This window comes from Geotrypetes seraphini, chromosome 8 (assembly GCF_902459505.1).
Source record: "Geotrypetes seraphini chromosome 8, aGeoSer1.1, whole genome shotgun sequence".
Lineage (NCBI taxonomy): Eukaryota > Metazoa > Chordata > Amphibia > Gymnophiona > Dermophiidae > Geotrypetes > Geotrypetes seraphini.
This window is the reverse complement of record NC_047091.1, coordinates 88,805,112-88,824,904: the sequence shown is the minus strand read 5'-3', so window position 1 is coordinate 88,824,904 and position 19,793 is coordinate 88,805,112. Positions and strand designations below refer to the sequence as shown.

The 19,793-nt window shown below is 43.4% G+C and overlaps 1 protein-coding gene across 1 annotated transcript in view; it reads left to right on the top strand.

Moving 5' to 3' along the window:
* The first annotated feature begins 2,087 nt into the window (after positions 1–2,087).
* Positions 2,088–19,793, top strand: part of LOC117365907 (ras-related protein Rab-11B-like) — a 36,949-nt gene continuing 19,243 nt past the window's right edge. The window contains exons 1-2 of the mRNA XM_033956848.1: positions 2,088–2,276; positions 18,008–18,203. Coding sequence (XP_033812739.1) covers positions 2,237–2,276; positions 18,008–18,203 — 236 coding nt within the window. The 5' untranslated portion in view covers positions 2,088–2,236. The remainder of the gene's footprint in view (positions 2,277–18,007; positions 18,204–19,793) is intronic.

The window sequence follows — 19,793 nt, the reverse complement described above, 5'->3', positions numbered from 1 at the left end:
AAATGATGCATATTGGGAAGAATAACCTGAATCACAGTTACCGGATGCTAGGGACCACCTTGGGGGTTAGCGCCCAAGAAAGGGATCTGGGTGTCATTGTAGACAATACGATGAAACCTTCCGCTCAATGTGTGGTGGCAGCCAAAAAGCAAACAAGATGCTAGGAATTATTTAAAAAGGAATGATTAAAAAGACCAAAAATATTATGTCTCTGTATCGTTCCATGGTGCGACCTCACCTGGAGTATTGCGTTTAATTCTGGTCTCCTTATCTCAAGAAAGATATAGCGGCACTAGAAAAGGTTCAAAGAAGAATGACTAAGATGATAAAAGGGATGGAACTCTTCTCGTTTGAGAAAGACTAAAAAGGTTAGGACTCTTCAGCTTGGAAAAGAGACAGCTGAGGGGAGATACGATTGAAGTCTACAAAATCCTGAGTGGAGTAGAACAGGTACAAGTGGATCCATTTTTCACTCTATCAAAAATTACAAAAACTAGGGGATACTCAATGAAATTTCAGGGAAATACTTTTAAAATAGGAGGAAATATTTTTTCACTCAGAGAATAGTTAAGCTCTGGAATGCGTTGCCAGAGGTTGTAGTAAAAGCAGATAACATAGCTGGTTTTAAGAAAGGTTCGGGCAAATTCCTGGAGGAAAAGTCTATAGTCTGTTATTAAGACACGGGGGAAGCTTCTGCTTGCCCTGGATCGGTAGCATGGAATGTTGCTAATCTTTGGTGTTGGTCAGGTACTAGTGACCTGGATTGGCCACCGATGAATACGGGCTACTGGGCTTGATGGACCATTGGTCTGACCCAGTAAGGCTATTCTTATGTACCAGAGTTAATCCAGTCCTGGGTTTACCCCATTGCATGTAGAAACTTGTAGCTCTTTATTCCCCATTGCATTCCCTAAGAAAAGCAAAACTACAGTGCCAGCATGCAATGGGTAAACCCAGGACAGGATCAACCCTATCCTAAGAATCTGTATCCAGTTGGCAGCCTTAGGTTTGTCCCTAGTGTAGTAGTAATCTTCATTTCCAGTCCTCATGGCTGCCGAAAGGTCAAGATTTTTTTAGAAATGAATATTTATGAAACTAGTAGGTGTGCAAATCTCTCCAAGCACATTCATTAGCAATATCCTTAAAAGCAGGTCCCTTGGAAGCCCTCAAAGCATTGGTGACGAGGACAGCTCTAGGACACACATCAAACACAAGGCCCGGGAGTGAATCCGGCCCACCTGGCCTTTTTATGTGACCCGCGATCACTGTACCACATCTAAGCGCCTGAGCACGTTGCCCCACTCCCAGCGGTGCTCCAAGCTCCTCACCACACTGCCTCAGTATCCATTTGCAGGCAGAAGGACCCAGTCCCAGTGTAAAAGCTAGGTTGGATCAGGGCACTCCACACAAATGCCTGACCGCACCACAGGTGTCTGAGGGCAAGGAAGGATCTATACTTTTACAAAGGTGCGCTAGGGCCTTAACGGGCGTTAAATTCATGAGCCACTACCGCCTCCTTTTTTTAAAATTCCTGAGCATGCTAAAAGGAGGCGGTAGATTTTCATCTAAAAACCCTAGCGCACCTTCATAAAAGGAGCCCTATCTTAATAAAAAAATTCAGCCTGCAACTTAGCTTGTGTTTTAGATTTCGGCCCCTTATGTGATTGAGTTTGACACCCCTACTCTAGGAGCACTAGTTCTCAACCCAGGGCCCCCCCCAGACACACCTAGCTAATCAGATGGTTTTCAGACTACCCACAGCGTGTATGCGTAAGGTAGAATGGCAGACTATAATGCAAATTATCTTATGCATATTAATTGTAGACATATGTTCCCCGATGACTGAGTTGAGAAGCAATGCCCCGAAGGTCAGGGTTTCAGTTATGTGCAAGTTCTTCATCCAACAACCTCCCGGTCTCCTCAGCCAACACTCGCTACAACCCCTCCCCACTCCCAGACCGTTACTCAAAAGGAGACCTGCCCACTTCCTCTCTGCACATGCAATTGGTCCAAAGCCCTATCAATCGCCCCCCCCCCCCCAACGCCCGCCTACAATTCGCTCCCTTCTCCTTCCCCGTTCGGTCGCCTCCGATTGGCCGCTGATCTCGCCTCAAAGGCCGAGTGCTCCGCCCACGACGGCCGAGTCCAGATTTCCGTGGCTGTTGTTTCCGCTGTAGGCTCGGTAACAAGGTTGAAGGGCTAAGGAGCGAAGCTACGCCGGCGCTGTGCTGCCACCATGGGCACTCGGGACGATGAGTACGACTATCTATTCAAAGGTAGGCTAACAGGAGTGAAGTGGTGTGTGGGTCCTGGGCTTCAGCTTCACCCGTTTCTACTCCCTCTAAGTCTAAGGCCTGGCCGCCGGTCCTCCGCCTTTCCCTTCCTCCGCTTACCTGGCCTGTCGGTATGATGTCACAAACGCCATGATGACGTCATATATTTGGACGCTGAAGGTTGTCCATAAAAGAGGAGGCCCGCGTTATAGGTCTCGCCCGATGATATCGGACAGTAGACCGATTATATTTTAAGATCAGTCCTGGTTGCAGTCTGCTAATACTCTTATTATACCCTAAACCTGGGATAAAACAGTATGGTAGTCTTCTTGTTAGTCCACTTTAAAGATTAATACATTTTAAAAAGAAGGAAAAATGGAAACGCTGATCGGTCATTTATCTTCGGTAGTAGCTTAATCATAAACTAGCTATTCAAATGTGTCTGCATACGGCTGGCTATTTTCAAATCAAAAACTTGTAATGATTTCAGGGCTAGGGTGATTTTTAACTTTAGCTTACACCTGTCTTCAAGTAGTTCAAGGCAACTTGCGTGTAACTGCAGTAGGTGCTTCTGTTTCCCTGCTCACCAGTAGGCTTAAAGAAAGCGTTTCAACCTAAGGCAGTGGAAGATAAGAACTAGAGAATGACATGGGGAAAAATTCTGTCCATGTCCCGTCCCCAGACTGCCATCCCCTTCACCGCCCCGTCCCCGCAGCATCCATACAAGCATCAGTACTGCAATATTTAGCTTATTCCTTCCTTATAAATCAAAGTTCTGGCTGCTGAACTAGAGAAAGAGATGTACAGCTGGCAGGGCTTTGTTTATAAATTTTTATCAACACAATTAATATACAGTACTACTTTATCCTAAAGCTAAATAATAGAAATTTTTTTTTTACCTTTGTTGTCTGGTTTCTGCTTCCCTCATCTTCTCATTCAATTCCTTCCATCCACTGTCTGTCTTCTCTCTGCGCCTTCCATTTGCTCTATTACTGTGCCTCTTCCTTCACCCCGCCCCCCAATTGATCTGGCACCCATCTTCTTCCCTCCGCTCCTCATTGTCTGGCATCTCTGTCTTCTTCCCTTCCAGCGTCTTCTCCTCAAGCTCTGTTCTCCCTTCCCTTCCAGCATCTTCTCCCCACTCTCTGTTTCCCCTTCCCTTCCAGCATCTTCTCCCCACTCTCCGTTTCCCCTTCCCTTCCAGCGTCTTCTCCCCACTCTCTGTTTCCCCTTCCCTTCCAGCGTCTTCTCCCCACTCTCTGTTTCCCCTTCCCTTCCAGCGTCTTCTCCCCATTCTCTCTTCCCCATTTCCCATGTCTTCTCCCCTCTCTTTCTTCCCCAATTCCCTTCAGGCTGCTTCAGCGTCTTCTCCTCTCCATCCCCCCACCCCTAGCACCCTTCGCGCAGTCCAGCAGCTCCCTCCCTCCGGCCAGCCATGCATCTACCTCCCACTCTTCCCCTTATCTTTTCTTCATGGCGATTTCTATAAGGCTATGCCTTGTATTGCAGCCGGAGCCTTGAAGTCGTGTTGTGTTGGCTGCTGGAAAAGTCTCCTCTGATGCAACTGGAAACAGGAAGTTGCATCAGAGGAGACTTTTCCAGCAGCCACACGTAACGTGACTTCAAGGCTCTGACTGCAATACAAGGCATAGCCTTATAGAAATCGCCACAAACAGAAGGTACGGGAAAGGGAGGGAGGGAGAGAGATGTATGGCCGGCAGGAGAGAGGGGGCTGCCGGACTGCATGCTCATTCACTGCGCGTGCTCACTTTTTTAACTGCAGAGACAAGACCATTCCCCGCTCCACGGGGCAGTGAATGGCCTTGTCCCTGTACTCGCGGTGACCTTTTTTTTTTTGTCACCATTTCAGCGGGTTACCCATATCATTCTCTAATAAGAACATAAGAATAGCCTGGATCAGACCAATAGTCAATCAAACCCAGTAGCCCGTTCTCACAGTTGCCAATCCAGGTCACTAGTACCTGGCCAAAACCCAAGGAGTAGCAATATTCCATGCTACCAATCCAGGGCAAGCGGTAGCTTCCCCCATGACTTTTTCAATAACAGGCTATGGACTTGTCGTCCGGGAACTTGTCCATACCTTTCTTAAAAACAGCTACGCTATCCGCTCTTACCACAACCTCTGGCAATGCATTCCAGAGCCTAACTATTCTCTGAGTGAAAAAAATTTCCTTCTATTAGTTTTAAAAGTATTTCCCTGTAACTTCATCAAGTGTCCCCTAGTCTTTATAATTTTTGACAGAGTGAAAAATTGATCCACTTGTACCTGTTCTACTCCACTCAGGATTTTGTAGACTTCAGTCATATCTCCCCTCAGCCGTCTCTTTTCCAAGCTGAAGAGCCCTAACCGTTTTAGTCTTTCCTCATATGAGAAGAGTTCCATCCCCTTTATCATCTTGGTCACTTTTCTTTGAACCTGGGCATCTAATGGTAGTCTGAATCAGTGTGTCTAACTTAGTGCATAAATGCAAGGAAATATATATATATATAGGCAGTTTATGGTCAGAGCTCCCAGTTAGTTACGTACAGAATACCGTAAGCTATGCTCGCCCCTGTTGCATTTATGCACCCATAGTTATGCCAGGTCTGTAGCTGATGTAATTGTCGGTGGGTAGATGTTGAACACACCAATGTCCGGTTATGCTAGTGTTCAGGTGCCAATAAAGAATAGGTTCTCACTGCACACATCCCCAGAGCCTCCTTTAATGAATTGCCACAGAGTGCAGAATTTAAATCCTAGCCTAGGTTTTCAGCTCTTATACTCTATTGGGCTAAGTAACCAGGATGCTTTTGTCTTGAATATTCTGGTATTAAGCTGTATGGTAACCAAATGTGTTAAATAAAGCAAATCATATTTCAAGCATGTCAAAGAGTAGCCTCATAGAACTAGATTCACTAACTTGCCAATCGTGCTCAATCTGTGGCCGATTTGCGGCAGGCCGACTGATCCACAACGGGTCAGTATTTAAATGGGGGCAATTGGAGGAACGCCCCCCCCTAAAACCACACGGATCGCTAGTGAGTGATCCTGAAGCATGCGCAGACCATCTTCTTTGCCTGTAGATGATCTGCGCATGCTTACAAAAGCAGCAATTTTTTTATTTTTTTTTTCTAACTTCACTTTCGAACCCGTGGTTTTAACCCGCGGGTTAAAACCACAGGCTTGCACTGTGGGGAAGAGCAGGAGAGTCGGGGCAGAGAGCAGAGCGACAGAGGGCAGAGCAGTCGGAAAGGACCTGAGCAAATGGTCCTCAGCAGTCGCTTATTTTTTGATCAATCAGCCCAGTCGGTGTCCCTCATTTTTTTAGTGAATCGCTGCCTGCCTACATTTGAATGTCGTTCCCCCTCATTTGCATGCGCGGATCGGACGATGATCGGCGCAGAGGTTAGTGAATCGGGTTGGAGGAAAATTGGGTTCCCAGCGATTTAAAAAAAAAAAAAAACACAAAACACTACCGTGGCTTCATAAAAGTTAAGGGGGGGGTAAGTTAGGCACCTATTTATTAAGGTGCTTCTTATAGAATTTTCCCCTTAATGCACATCATCCTGGCATCTATCTTTAGGTATTCTATAGAGGATTACCGGTACCACCATGTGTGGTGAAAAGCACAGTACATCACTTTCCGAATACTATTTCTACAGTAAAACACAGTGGTGGCAGCATTATGTTTTGGAGAAAGTATGGAGCACTATGATCAGAGGGGCTTATAAAAAAGACCGACAAGAGTTGGAGAGTGTAAAGTGGCCCTGAAAAACACATGGTTCAAGCAGTCTGCTTCTTCAACAGCCATTCTATTGATGTAAAGTACAAACAGGTCCTGGAGAAAACCACAGACTTGAGAGAAAAGATTTACCTTTTTGCAGGAAAATGGTCCTAAGCAAAAGCAACAATGGAGTGGTTCAGCCAGAGTTAAATTAATGTTCAGTTGGTTCAGTCAAAGCCCAGACCATAAGTCAACAGAAAAACTTGCGATAAAACTTGACTACAATTCACAGACTCTCCCCAACCAACCTGAAAGAGCTTGAGTTATTTTGCAAAGAATGGGCAAAAACTACACTATGCCGCTGTGCAATGTTGGTACATGCTTATTATCCTAAATAACTCGTGGCTGTTATCATTACAAAAGGGGATTCTACAATACACCAAATCAACGTTGTGACGACTTACGATGGGGTGCTGAAAAGTTCTCAGCCCAACCAAGAAGAGAATGACATGGATACGGTTCAATTAATGATCTGAAACAATGTCAAAACATAGAATTTTGTTTCTGCAAATTGGCACTTAGCGAAATAAGATAACACTCTTTTCAGCTAGAGTGACAAAATAACGCTCAGAATTTAGGGAGTTGGTTGGTTGGGCTGAGAACTTTTCAGCACCCCCTCGTACTATACAATACAATCAAGGCTGGTTTCTCATTCTTTTTGATAAACTTTTTAAAGTAACATATTGTGTAAATAAGTGAAACAAATTCCTACTTAAATGCATTTTGAATTGTATTTTTAGACAACAAAAAGTGAAAAAATCACACAAGGGTGTGAAGATCTTTTTGCAGTGCACTATTTCTATAAAATGTCATAAGGTATTAGTACCCAAATGTGACAATCTCTTAATTGCCTATGTGTTGATCAGTGACTGTATTTTACACAGCAATTTTTAGCGTGAAGAAATACTATAAAAGACTGATAAGATATAATTGTAGTAATAAACTACAGTTTATGATTAATTCTAACACACTAATCATGTGGTGTATAAGGCTGGTTGTTCACAGAGTATGTGCCGCCGTAGTAATATCAAGCATGATCTGTAGATAATTATTGCAATTACTTGCTTCAAAGTGTTCCTCCAGCACAAAAAGGAACTGCCTAAAGCAGGGGTGTCCAACCTTTTGGCTTCCCTGGGCCACATTGGCTGAAAAAAAATGTTTCTGAGGCTGCACAAACGCTGCAGGAAGACAGAGGAGGGAGCCAGCAAGACGATAAACACCCAGGGGCAGCAGAGAAAACACTGCATCACCCTCATCTGGGGCCGCACAAAATACTTCACAGGGCCACATGCAGCTCTTGGGCCACAGTTTGGACACCCCTGGCCTAAAGTGTTTCCCTCTAAACCAGGGATCTCAAAGTCCCTCCTTGAGGGCTGCAATCCAGTCGGGTTTTCAGGATTTCCCCAATGAATAGGCATGAAATCTATGTGCATGCACTGCTTTCAATGCATATTCATTGGGGAAATCCTGAAAACCCGACTGGATTGTGGCCCTCAAGGAGGGACTTTGAGACCCCCTGTTCTAAACAGCCACTCTGGGCTAGATCAGGGGTGGGCAACTCCGGTCCTCGGGGGCCGGAATCCAGTCGGGTTTTCAGGATTTCCCCAAAGAATAAGCATGAGATCTATTTGCATGCACTGCTTTCAATGCATATTCATTGGGGAAATCATGAAAACCCGACTGGATTCTGTCCCTCGAGGACCGGAGTTGCCCACCCCTGGCCTAGACTCACTAAGCCCATTTGCGTGCAAACCCGACCGATTTAATCGCTAAGTGAGCGATGAGACATGCTCACAGCCTTAACAGCAGTGACAGGGAAAGCAGCCTCCTTTCACTGCTGTTAGGGCTATAGGAAGAAAAAGGAATGAAATTTTTTCAGTGGTGGCCTCGCAGCTTTGGAATACCCTTCCAGCCCCTGTTAGGGAGGAGAATAACCTTGTTCGTTTCAAAGGCCTACTCAAGAGCCACCTATTTAAAGAAGCATATGACACTTGATTTTTTTCTCATTCCTTTTATTCTTCGATCTTCTCCAAAAGAAACAAGTAGCAGTGCTCCCTTCCATTTTCTTTGTTCCTTATTTGTTTTTCTTTCCTGTATAACTTGTAGTTCCAACCCAGCCTCCATCCCGTTTCATGTTTGTCTGTTAAATTGTCAACCAATTAGTACGCCATTTGATGTTTTACTTAAACTCTTAATTATTTGATTATTAGTGTTGTTTTTTATTTTTAAATATGTTTATGATTTTTTTGTATTTATGTTCTTTTATATATAAATTTTGTATCTCGCTTAGAATTTAGATAAGCGATTCAATCAAACTTTAATAAAAACTTGAAAAAACCTGAGAGAGTGCAATAAATTTTACATACAATTAATATCATGAACAGCACTACATTCGATCAAAGAATAATACAAAATTTATTTTTCCCCACCCTCCCTCCTTCCTACCCTACCTGGATGTATGTGCAAATCAAATAGGAAATAAAGGCATTATACAACTAATTGGAGTTAACAAAATGCATTAATGGACCCATGTTGTTTTAAATAATTTATTATGACCCAATAGTTCTGAATTCATTTTTTCATATCTATAACATAATGTAGACATAAAGTTTCCCACCAAAAGGAAAAATTTAGCCTGTCTCAGTTTTTCCAATTCTTAGTGATCATTTGCATGGAAATCGCTGTCATAATTATAAGGAGTCTGCTTTATACCTGTCTAATGGATTTTTAGCGTTCAACAACGTCCCACAAATGATCACATCATAGGACAATGGAATCGATGTTTCCAATATCCTATTAATTTGTCCCCATATTGATTTCCAAAAATTGAGTATCAAGGGACAATAAAACAACAAACAATCCAGTGTCCCTACTTCAGGATGACAATGCCAGAATCTATTAGACTTTGAACTGTCCAACTTTTGCAAACGAACTGAGGTCCAAAAAATTCTATGTAACAAATAGAACCAGGTTTGTCTCATAGATGCTGCACTGTACATCTCATCCTCCAAGTCCAAATCCGTGGCCATTAAGTAGCAGAAATCTGCTGCTTTAACTCAATGCTCCAAATGTCTTTTAGGCTTGTTTTAGGTTTTTTTATTCAAATAATCAGATATTAATTTATACCACTTGGCGGCCTGATGCCCTAGCAAATCTGTCTGGAAACATAGGCCTGGCAGGCTATACTGAAGTTGTGCCAATCGGGGAACCCTTTCTAAATGGCCTGTTTCAACTGGTCACAGGAAATGTAAAAGAAGTTCCTTTGTACCAGATAAAGAAGCACCTTTAAACTAAGCAGTAGTTCACTAGCAGTGCAGTAGGTTCTCTGAGGCAGCCAGGATTGGCGAAACGCGTCAGAACCTCGCCGGGTCAACGCTATCTGAACCATTAAGATAAGTTCTGATTTGAACTCATGTAGTTGAACTTATATAATAGTTGGAACATTTTCACTTTATTGGACATTTATTGGACATTTAAAGCAAGAGTGTTTTTCAATAAGAACTTTCTATTACCTTTTCACTCAAAATGGTGCAATGATTGATTCTATAAAAAACGCATTTTAGGGGTTTGCACCCCAATTTGAAGTTTTTTACTCCATCTTGGATTCTGAGCGCCACTCTCGTTTAAAAAGGTATTTAAAGTAGCTTGTTCCTTTACTAGTTTTTTGCCTGTTTCAACTGCAACCATTTATAAGCTTGAGACTTTGATATGCCGAATGATTGTTGCAGTTGTAATAAATTTAGCATTTTCCTAATTGAGATCACATCATCCAAAGTATGTATGCCTGCCTGCAGCCAATGTTTCCAGAGGATTTTAGACTTCCCGATTTGTATCTTGGAGTTTAACCATAGAGATTGACATGTGGATTGTTGTATTGGAGTAGGTGTTAAATTATTAATAAATTTTAAAGTATTCCAGGTGAAAAAAAGAATACTATTGGTCTTATATATTGTAGGCAACTTGATACTCAAAATATGGCTCAGACATAATGGGGACATGTGGTGACTCTAATATCAGCCAGTCTGATAGATTCTCCATGAGTTCAGGAAGGATCCAATACACTTCACAGACCCGCAAATACAGAAAAATCGCGAATAACTTTTTTATTATTTGCTGGTTTCTATTAAAAACCATTGTGAATATGGTGAAACTGCGAATAACATGGCGGGAGACCTGACCTGTTCCTGAAGGAGAAGCAAAACACGGTGAAGAAAGTGCTGGGAATCAGCTATTTTCTCTATAAACGCTTGGAATCAGCGATTTCTCTATGCAAGCTAATGTAATTTGGGGGGAGGAGCCAGCAAGCTAAAAACCTTGAATAATCGAAACCGTGATTGATGAAACCGCGAATACAGAGGGAGAAGTACATACCCTGACGGAATATGAAGGCTTGATGATACCTATAAAAATTTGGAAAATTTACCCCACTAAAGCAGTTCTAAAGCAGTTACTAAAGCAGTTCTAGCAGTTTTACCCAGCCAAATAAATTTTCAATTTTTTAAAAGGACCCTTGGAAATAAACTGGCAACATACTCATTTGGTAACAAACTACAGGAAAAATAACCATTTGGATAGTTTGGACTCTCCCCCACCAAGAAAGATGTAAAGGGTTCCAATGCTCACACATTTCTTTGACTTTCAATAATTAAGGATTTTTAATTTACTGTCATTGTATCTTCCAATGTTCTTTAAATCATGATACCCAAATATTTTATACCCTCTTCCTTCCAAAGGAATGGGTAAAATAACCCTTTTACACAATGCACATTTAATGGAAGAACCTCTGATTTACTCCAATTTATTTTGTACCCAGAAAGTTTGCCAAATCGATCAATCAATTCCAGTAAATGCAGGATGGTAGATTCAGGATTCTTCAAATGAAGCAAAATATCATCTGCATAGGCCAAAACCGTATAATCTCGACCTGCATATGGAATTCCCTGTATCTCCTTTGCTTGCTGAATGGCCAATAACAAGGGTTTCAAAACAAAAGCAAAGAAGATAAGGGACATCCTTGTCTAACTCCCGTCTTCAGACAAAAACGCTCTGAAAATGTATTATCCTATATAATAAAACGGTAGACGCGCATGCGCACTCACACTGCGTGATCTGTAATCCCTGATCTGTGAGATGTAGGTCCGTGGCATTGCAGGAATGCGCATGCGCGCCTACGGTTCTTTCTTCTTCGTCGTCGTCTTCGCCCCTCCCCCCAATCCCCGTTGAGCCTCCCACCCGATCGCCTACAGAAGTCCGCTCCGCTCCTCCAACAGCGGAAGGCCCCGAGCCCAAGTCGGCGAACGAGCTGGTCTTTTGCCAGCTGCTGCCGCTCATGCTGAGGAGCGCGGTGTATAGCCGCTGCATGGCGGCGGCTCCGGGGCTTCTCCTCCTGCACAGGCCTCTCCCCTCTCCGCCAAAGACGCTCCAAGCACAGCGCGGCGCTGTGTGGGAAACAGAGTCTCACGCTCGACACCGAACAAACTCCCACCTGACCAGTTGCACGAGACTGCAGCCGCCTTCCTCCCACGAGGCTGCAGGCCGCGGCGGCTGTCGGCCACGGAAGCTGCAAAATAAACCCTCCACCACTCCTCATAATACTGCACACTTAGGGGAGAAGTTGGAAGAGGAAGATGTGTCAGGCAGTAAGCGGAGGAAACGGTCGAAGAGTAACTGCCTAGCATCAGGTGACTCTGTAGGGGGCTGACAAAAGAAACGCAGGAGGTGGAGGAACCCAGGCTTCTCCCATAGAAACAGCCAGGCACAACCTGGCAGTAGTGCTCCAGGACCTTGCAGGCCAGAAGAGGAAAAAGTGGAGATAGCAGTGGGAAATGCTGGTTGGATTACATTACTTACTGTATCTCAGGGGGGAGGGGGTGCTGGAGAGGGGGACCGGAAAGAGGTGCTGATGGACAGAGGAAGAGATTGGGGGGAAGAAAAAGGAAGGGAGGCCTACTGCTGGACAGGGGGATAGGAAAGAGGTGCTGCTGGACAGGGGGAGGAGATAAGAAAAAGGGAGAAAGGCTGCTGCTGGATAAGGGGAGCAGTGAAGGGGTGTTGGTGGACACGGGGAAGGTAAAAGGAAGGGAGAATGGGTGGACAGCTGAGGAAAAAGAAAGACACAAATACAGAAAGCGGCTAAGGACAGAAAGAAATAAACAGACACACACACATATATTCTAGCACCCGTTAATGTAACGGGCTATAAGACTAGTTAATATATAATCTGACAGAAGGGGAACTATACAAGGTTTGAATCATTTGAATAAATTCGTATCCAAATCCAAACCAATCCATTGCTTGATACATGAAAGTCCATTCTACACGATCAAAGGCCTTCTCTGCATCCAAAGAAACAAAGAAGGCCAGATCATCTATTGTTTTTCCTAAATTTAACAAATGAAATGCCAATCTGGTATTATTTAAAGAATGTCTTTGAGCAACAAAACCCGTTTGGTGCATACCAATCATATAAGGGAGAGCCTTGGCTAATCTTAGAGCCAATAATTTTGCCAGGATTTTCTCATCCACATTAATTAAAAATATAGGCCTATAGTTTGAAACCAACACGGGATCTCGGTTTGGCTTTGGCAAAACAATGGTTAACGATTCCGCCATAGTACCTGATATACAACCCTTAGTCAGTTGTGATTGATATAAATTTAAAAGATGAGGTAATAATAAATTTTGAAAAGATTTTAAAAACTCCACTGTGAAACCATCACTACCTGGAGCGGATCTAGCTTTGAGAGACTTCAATGCTGACTGGAGTTCTGTACATGATATAGGCGCCTCAAGTTTTTCTTTCATATACTTGGGAATTTTTGGCCCATTAATTAAGTTTAAAAATTCTCTGCCTTCCATTTCATTATTTGAATAGAGCTCAGAAGAATATAAAGCTTTATAATAATCCAAAAATTGTCTTCAAACATCTCCAATTTGGGTATGAATTGTACCTTTTAATCTTTAATAGTCACAATCTTTACTTTAAGATAATAAGCCAATTTGCAAATGCAAGCAGTGTCTCACTTCCGGTTCACCACACAATTGTTTCCCACGTACTCGCCTTTATAGGACCCCCAGGGACCCCTGAAGAAGACTTTTTGTTGAAACGCGGACCGTGTTGGGTCCTGTATCCCTAGCGGACTAGGTCCTTTAAGGCTCTTATGTGGATGATTTACTTTTATGTGGATGGAATTATTTTATGTGGATGATTTTAGTGTACCTTTGGAACTTTGATACTTTCAAATAAAGTCCATTTGGGAACATCGTCACTCCACATAGTTTTTTTTGGTTTTCTCTGGATTTTCTTCTTTGTGGATATTTTGGGGTCAATTCCTTTTGTTTTTAATATGTATTGTTGACCAGTTACTATGCTTCCTTCCTTTTACCTCCCCTCCCTGTCCAGCAGTACCGCTTCCCTGATCCCCCTTTCCAGCAGTAGCCCTTCTTCCTTCCTTTTACTTCCCCCCTGTCCATCATCCACTGGCTTTAGTTTAGCTTTAGCTGCAGTTTCATCAGGCACCCTCAGGGCTTTTGCTAGGCCAACCCACCTCGCATCATCGAAGTGGGCCAGCCTAGCAAAGGCCTCGTGGCTACTTGATGAAACCGCGGCTGCTGCCGCTGCTGGTCCAGTGGTGAGAAGAGGAGTCCTGGCAGCATAGGCAGGAAGTCAGCTGGCGTCTGCTATCGGAGCAGAAGGCAGAAAATCAGCTGACGTAAGCACGGGTGATTGGCGGCAGAAGGTGAATTATTCTACTGCGCATGCGTGACACGCCAGCATGGAGGCACAGAGTTTGAAGTGCACATGCATGCTAAGGGTTTTATATGATGGATATATATATATCGTTTATACTGTATTTTTCGCTCTATAAGACACACTTTTTCCCCCCAAAAAAGTGGATGGAAATAAGGGTGCGTTTTATGGAGCAAATATAACACACATACACCCCCCCCCCTACAGTTCCTTTTTTTTAATCCCGCGCTCCTGCCTCGCGGGACGGCTGCCTCCTGATCTGTTCCCCTGCTCTCTTCCGGCAGCAACGCAAACGCAATGGCAGCCATTTTGGATAAGTGATCTGCATGGAGCAGGAGCCTAGGAAGATCGCTCCTGCCCCGAAACACCGTCAAGTAAGTTCCAGGGAGGTGGGGGTGATTCTGGTTTTAGAAAATCGTGAATAATCGAAATCAGGAGTCCTAAAACCGCGAATCTGGAGGGGGAAGTGTAGATGTAGTAGTAGTAGTAGTAGTAGTAGTAAAGGTAGTAGAAAATGTAGTAGTAGATCTGTTTTAATTTGCACAAGAGTATTGTATTTCATAATTATAATGAGTGGCCATTACTTTTGCATAAAAAGAGGAGTGTTTGTTTTCTTTAAAGTTTAATGATACTTTGTGTTTGTCATATGTATTTATTTATATATATATATATATATATATATATATATATATATATATATATATATATATATATATATATACACACATATGACAAACACAAAGTATTATTATATATCCTATATAATAAAACCCTAAGCGCACATGCGCACTTAGGATTTCGTGTTCCCTGCCGCTGTGGTGTGTGATCCGTGGCAGCCAACCCAGCGGCAGGGAACATTCTGGCCACTCCCCTCCTCCCGCCCTCACCCTGGAAGCCAGGCAAGCTCTCTCCCTGCCCGCGTCCTCGGCAGAGAACACACCTCGGCCCTCACTCGCCGCCGCTGCTGCTGATCCTCCTGTAAAGAGCATTTTGGATTTGTAGGTACTTGGGCTTAAACACTAGTGTGTGTGTGTGTATATATATATATATAAATAAATCAAATCTCAATAAATAAAGTACATTTTATTCATTGTATGCAAAGTTGTGTTTATATGAATATTTCTGGGGAAGGATTCTTAAAAAGGGGTCCATGATTCAAAAAAGATTAAGAATCATTGATCTAGATCAGGGGTGTCAAACTCAATCACATTAAGGGGCTGAAATCCAAAGCACAGGCTAAGTCGCGGGCTAGACCCCGCCCCCCTTAATAATACTAATTATAAAACAATTTTTTCCATTCATTTTTCATATATATACATACACAATATAATCTTATTAACACATAATGGTAATGGTTAACCACAAAATTAAACTACACAAAACACACTGAATGCTTCTCATCATTCATTCCTACCAGAACACAGATAATCCCTATGCAAATACGGGACCAAAAATAAAAGTACTAATATATTTTTTTTTAAAACACCCTAAGATTCAAGATTCTGCATACAGTACAACCCCCAGAGAAAAAGAAACAAATGTATTTCTTCCTGAGCAGTGCAAAAGATAGACAGCAGATTAAAATGCTCAAAATTGACACAGTTCAAACACTAACTTGAAAATAAAATCATTCCCCTTACCTTTTTTGCTTCCCTACTTCCATGCTGTGTCTCCCTCTGGCGGTGTCTAACCTTCTGGCCGGCTCCAACCTGCCCCCCAGTGTCATCTTGTGGCCAGCTCCTACCTCCTCAGAGCCATAGTGTCCCTCGTGCATCCTGAACCTGAACCTGAACCGGAAGCCTTATCTCTGACGTTGCAACGTCAGAGGGAATGCTTCTGGAGGAGGTGTGGGACGTGCGAGGAGCCGCTGCATGCGGCTCAGTGCACACTACTGTGAGGAGGAGGAGCCAGCCACAAGATAAAACGGGGGGCATTAGACCGCGGACTGTGTAACAACGACCAGGTGGGCCGGATTTGCCCAATAGGCCTTGAGTTTGACACCTGTGATCTAGAGCAGTGTTCTTCAACCTTTTGACACCTATGGACCAGCAGAAATTAAAATAATTATTTTGTGAACCGGCACCGGTCTGCGGATCAGCAGTTGAAGAACACTGGGCTAAGACGTGCCCATCTCCACTCAATCTCCGCCCTAGGCCCCACCCCCATAATAGTACTAATTGTAACACCATTTTTTTCATTCATTTTTCATATATACACACAATATAATTGTATTAAAAACACATAATGGTTAACCACAAAATTAAAATACACAAAGCACACTGTATTCCTACCAGAAAACAACCCTATGCAAACGCAGGACCAAAAACTAAAAGTATTAATATTTACAAACAAACCCTAAGATGCAAGACTCTGAAAGCAGTACAGCCCTAGAGGAAAAGAAACAAATGGCATTTCTTCCTGAATAGACAAATCAATCACTAAATTAAAACAGACAAATCAATCGCTAAATAAAAATAATAAAGCATTTCCCCCTACTGTTGTTGTCTCTCCCTCCATGTGCCTTGCCTTCTTGCTTGCCCCCCGGTGTTATCTTTGGGCTAGTCTACTGTCCAATCAACGCAGCGAATTCGGGCCGGCTCCTTGAGTGCTGCATTGCACAAAGCTGTGGGCAGCGGCGCCTCATCTGGAAGCCTTCACTCCGACGTTGCGACATCAGAGAAAAGGCTTCCGGTTCAGGCACAGGCCACGCATAGGAGCCTTTTCCTATGGCTTTGTGCACTGCAGCACTCGGGGAGCCATCCCGAAGATGCTGCATTGATTGCATAGTGGACGGGCAGCTGAAGAACGCTGTATTTGGTCCGATGGACGTGCTGGCCCTGTGGACCGGTCAGAAAATTTCTGCGGACTGGCAGTTGAAGAACACTGATCTAGAGTAACCAAGAGAATTGGCAGTTTGGAGAATCAAGAGGCTGCTACCATCTTTACATGGTACTCGGAGGAAGAGTCTCAAAACTTCATGGTAAAATCTGACAGGCTGCTTGCTATTGAGGTCACTATTGTAACAATTTTAAAAAGGCGAGTCATTCTCAAAAGGCCCCGCATGCAAATAAGGTTTGCGGATGTTCACATAGGCTCACTAATTTTACTTGAGATGAGTCGCTAGTGGTAGCCATCAGCACATGCGCAGAATATACCCATATATTTTTTTTAAAAAATGTATAATGCGGCAGGAGAGATGCCCACTCTCTCCAGCCACACTTGCACAATCCCCTGACTCTACCCTCACCCTGCAGCAGGAGGGATGCACTCCCTCCCGATGACTTATTCAGGAAGTTCGGCCAGAGAGACACCTATTCCACTCTGGCTGGCAGACCTGCTACTTACAAAATGGCGGGCCTTCCTCTTCCTGGTGCATCCTGGGATGCACTGGGGAGGGACCTATGGCTCTGATTGGTCTAGCCACCTAAGGCCCTGCCATAGGAGGGGCCTTAAGCATCTCTCCCACTGCCAGAGGTGCGTGTCCAGAGATTGTGCGAGTTTGGCAGGAGAGAAGGGGCTTCTCTCCTGCCGATTCTTCAATTTGTGGTTTGTTTTTTTAAATTCTGATTTGCATTGGGGTAGGGGGTCTGAGCTATCAAACCTTTCTTTCCTGTCAGTGCATGAGCCAATGACCTCGTACTACATTTGCATGGCAGTATCGGAGACTGCTAGAAAATTCGATAAAGACATAGTTTTGATAAAACACTGCTGAAATACATGCACACTAAACCGTATGGAACCGGTTTAGTGAGCACGTTAAAGCACATTTTAGTTTTGAGAATCTTCCCCTCCTTGTCTTGTCTGATTCCTTAGGCTTTACAGTGGAAATTGGGTTTAGGTTTTTCTGCATGGTTGTGGTTATATTAAATATGCCAGTTTTCTGTGTTTGATTTTCTGGATGTTGTTTTTTTTATATATATATATATTTTTTTTTTTAATTGATTTTTTTAAATCTAAAAACAGTGACAAACAAATAAAAGAACAGTAAATATTACATACATTGCACTATAATCTGTACAGGTAATATATATATCATTCAAGATTTTCAGATTTCCTACATTTAATAATGACATAATATATAATATAATAAATGAAGAATAAAGTTACTTAAATGTCACCATCAGTATTTATTTCCCTCCCTCTGGTTGTTATTCTAATCGAACACTGATATCTGGGATTTTTTTTTCCTTGCTTCTCAGTGGTGTTGATTGGTGATTCAGGTGTTGGAAAGAGTAACCTCTTGTCACGCTTTACACGCAATGAATTTAATCTGGAAAGTAAAAGCACAATTGGAGTTGAATTTGCCACCAGAAGCATTCAAGTGGACGGGAAGACAATTAAAGCCCAAATTTGGGACACAGCAGGGCAGGAGCGGTACCGAGCCATCACTTCTGCGTAAGTACTGCTGTGTTTATCTGCTTTAAGTTACAAAATAAATTAAATGAAGATACAGTATGACCTTAGGACTATTACAATGTATCTCAAACATTTAGGTACCCCTAGTTAAATAGTATGCTACAATGAATCCCTAAGTGAGCAAAAAGATGAGGTTTTTTAACTTTCACCTGCATAAATTGTAGAAACACGCAAATGAAAAAGCAGGTGGTGTTCCCTTCCTGCCAAGAGAGGGAAGTAGAGAAACTGACCTTTTCTTAGTACAGTGGTACCTTGGTTTACGAGCACAATTTGTTCCAAAAGAATGCTCGTAGTCCAAAGTGCTCTTATATCAAAGCAACTTTCCCCATAGGCCATAATGGCAACGCTGACAATTCGTTCCATAACCCAAAAGGTACCAAGGAACTGGGAGGAAGTGGTGCGGGGTGGCACAGGGGTGTGTACCTGTCAGGTACTGGGTGCTGCAGTTTGTAGGTGGTCAGCTGCACGCAACCATCGGGGGTCCTTGTACAGCTGCAGGCAGCGCCGCCTCAAGGAGACACCTCCATCCACCAGCCAGCCCTCCACACCACACTGGAGAACCCCTGAGCCCACGCAGCTGAGCACCAGCCCACGCAGCCGAGCGCCGTCCCACATGCCACATATAAACACGCACAACATCGATGGTTAACGTGTGTGATCATACGCAACGTGCAGGTGGGACGGCGCTCGGCTGTGTGGGCTCAGAGGTTCTCCAACATGGTGTGGAAGGCTGGCAGGTGGACAGAAGAGGCTGCCTACAGCTGTAAGTGCTTGTTTATCGGGGCGGCGCTCGGTTTGCGAGACAAAAGTTTGTTGAGTGTTTTGCTCGTCTTGCAAAACACTCGCAAACCGTGTAACTTGCAAACCGAGGTTTGACTGTATTGGCTCCAGTGTTCTGAATCAATGGGTTGTCGTCCCTTCCTACCAGCAGATGGAAGTAGAGAAAACTGAATTGTATCAGTGACATTACTGTAGAAGCTGTGGTGCTCCCTCAATCATCTAGTATGCATCTGCCTAAGCAGTAGAAGTTCCTTTTCTGAGACTCTATTCGAGCCTCTGTGTGACTTCTTTTAAGGATCTTATCCTCCAGATGGTGATTCTGTTACCTCTGTTAGGAGGGTCTCTGAGTTGCAAGTCATGTCAGGATCCCTCTCTCTCCTTCTCTGAAGATTCTGAGTCCTTGTATACAGTACTGTCCTTTCTTCCAAAGGTGGTGGTTCCATTCATTTGAATCATGAAGTTTGTTTGTCCTCCTTTTGAGGCGCAGGGATTATTATTAGAGGATTGGAGATGCATAAACAAACGCCACCATAATATCACAGCTAGTAATTCCACTTCTGGTGCAAAGAACATATGAGTGCTGACAATAGGTGACTCTTCTATACTCGCAAGTTGAGTGCAGAAGAATGAAATCTACATTCTTCAGCTCTGCCTCTTCCAGTGCTTTGGAGCCCCTTTCAGTTTTTCCCTTCTGCAAGCGAGTTGATAAGATGCAATTCTGATCAGCTCTGATAATCATTATTTTCAGCTTTTTTAAAATCCGAGTTCAAGGCTTTTTCAGTGCTGTCC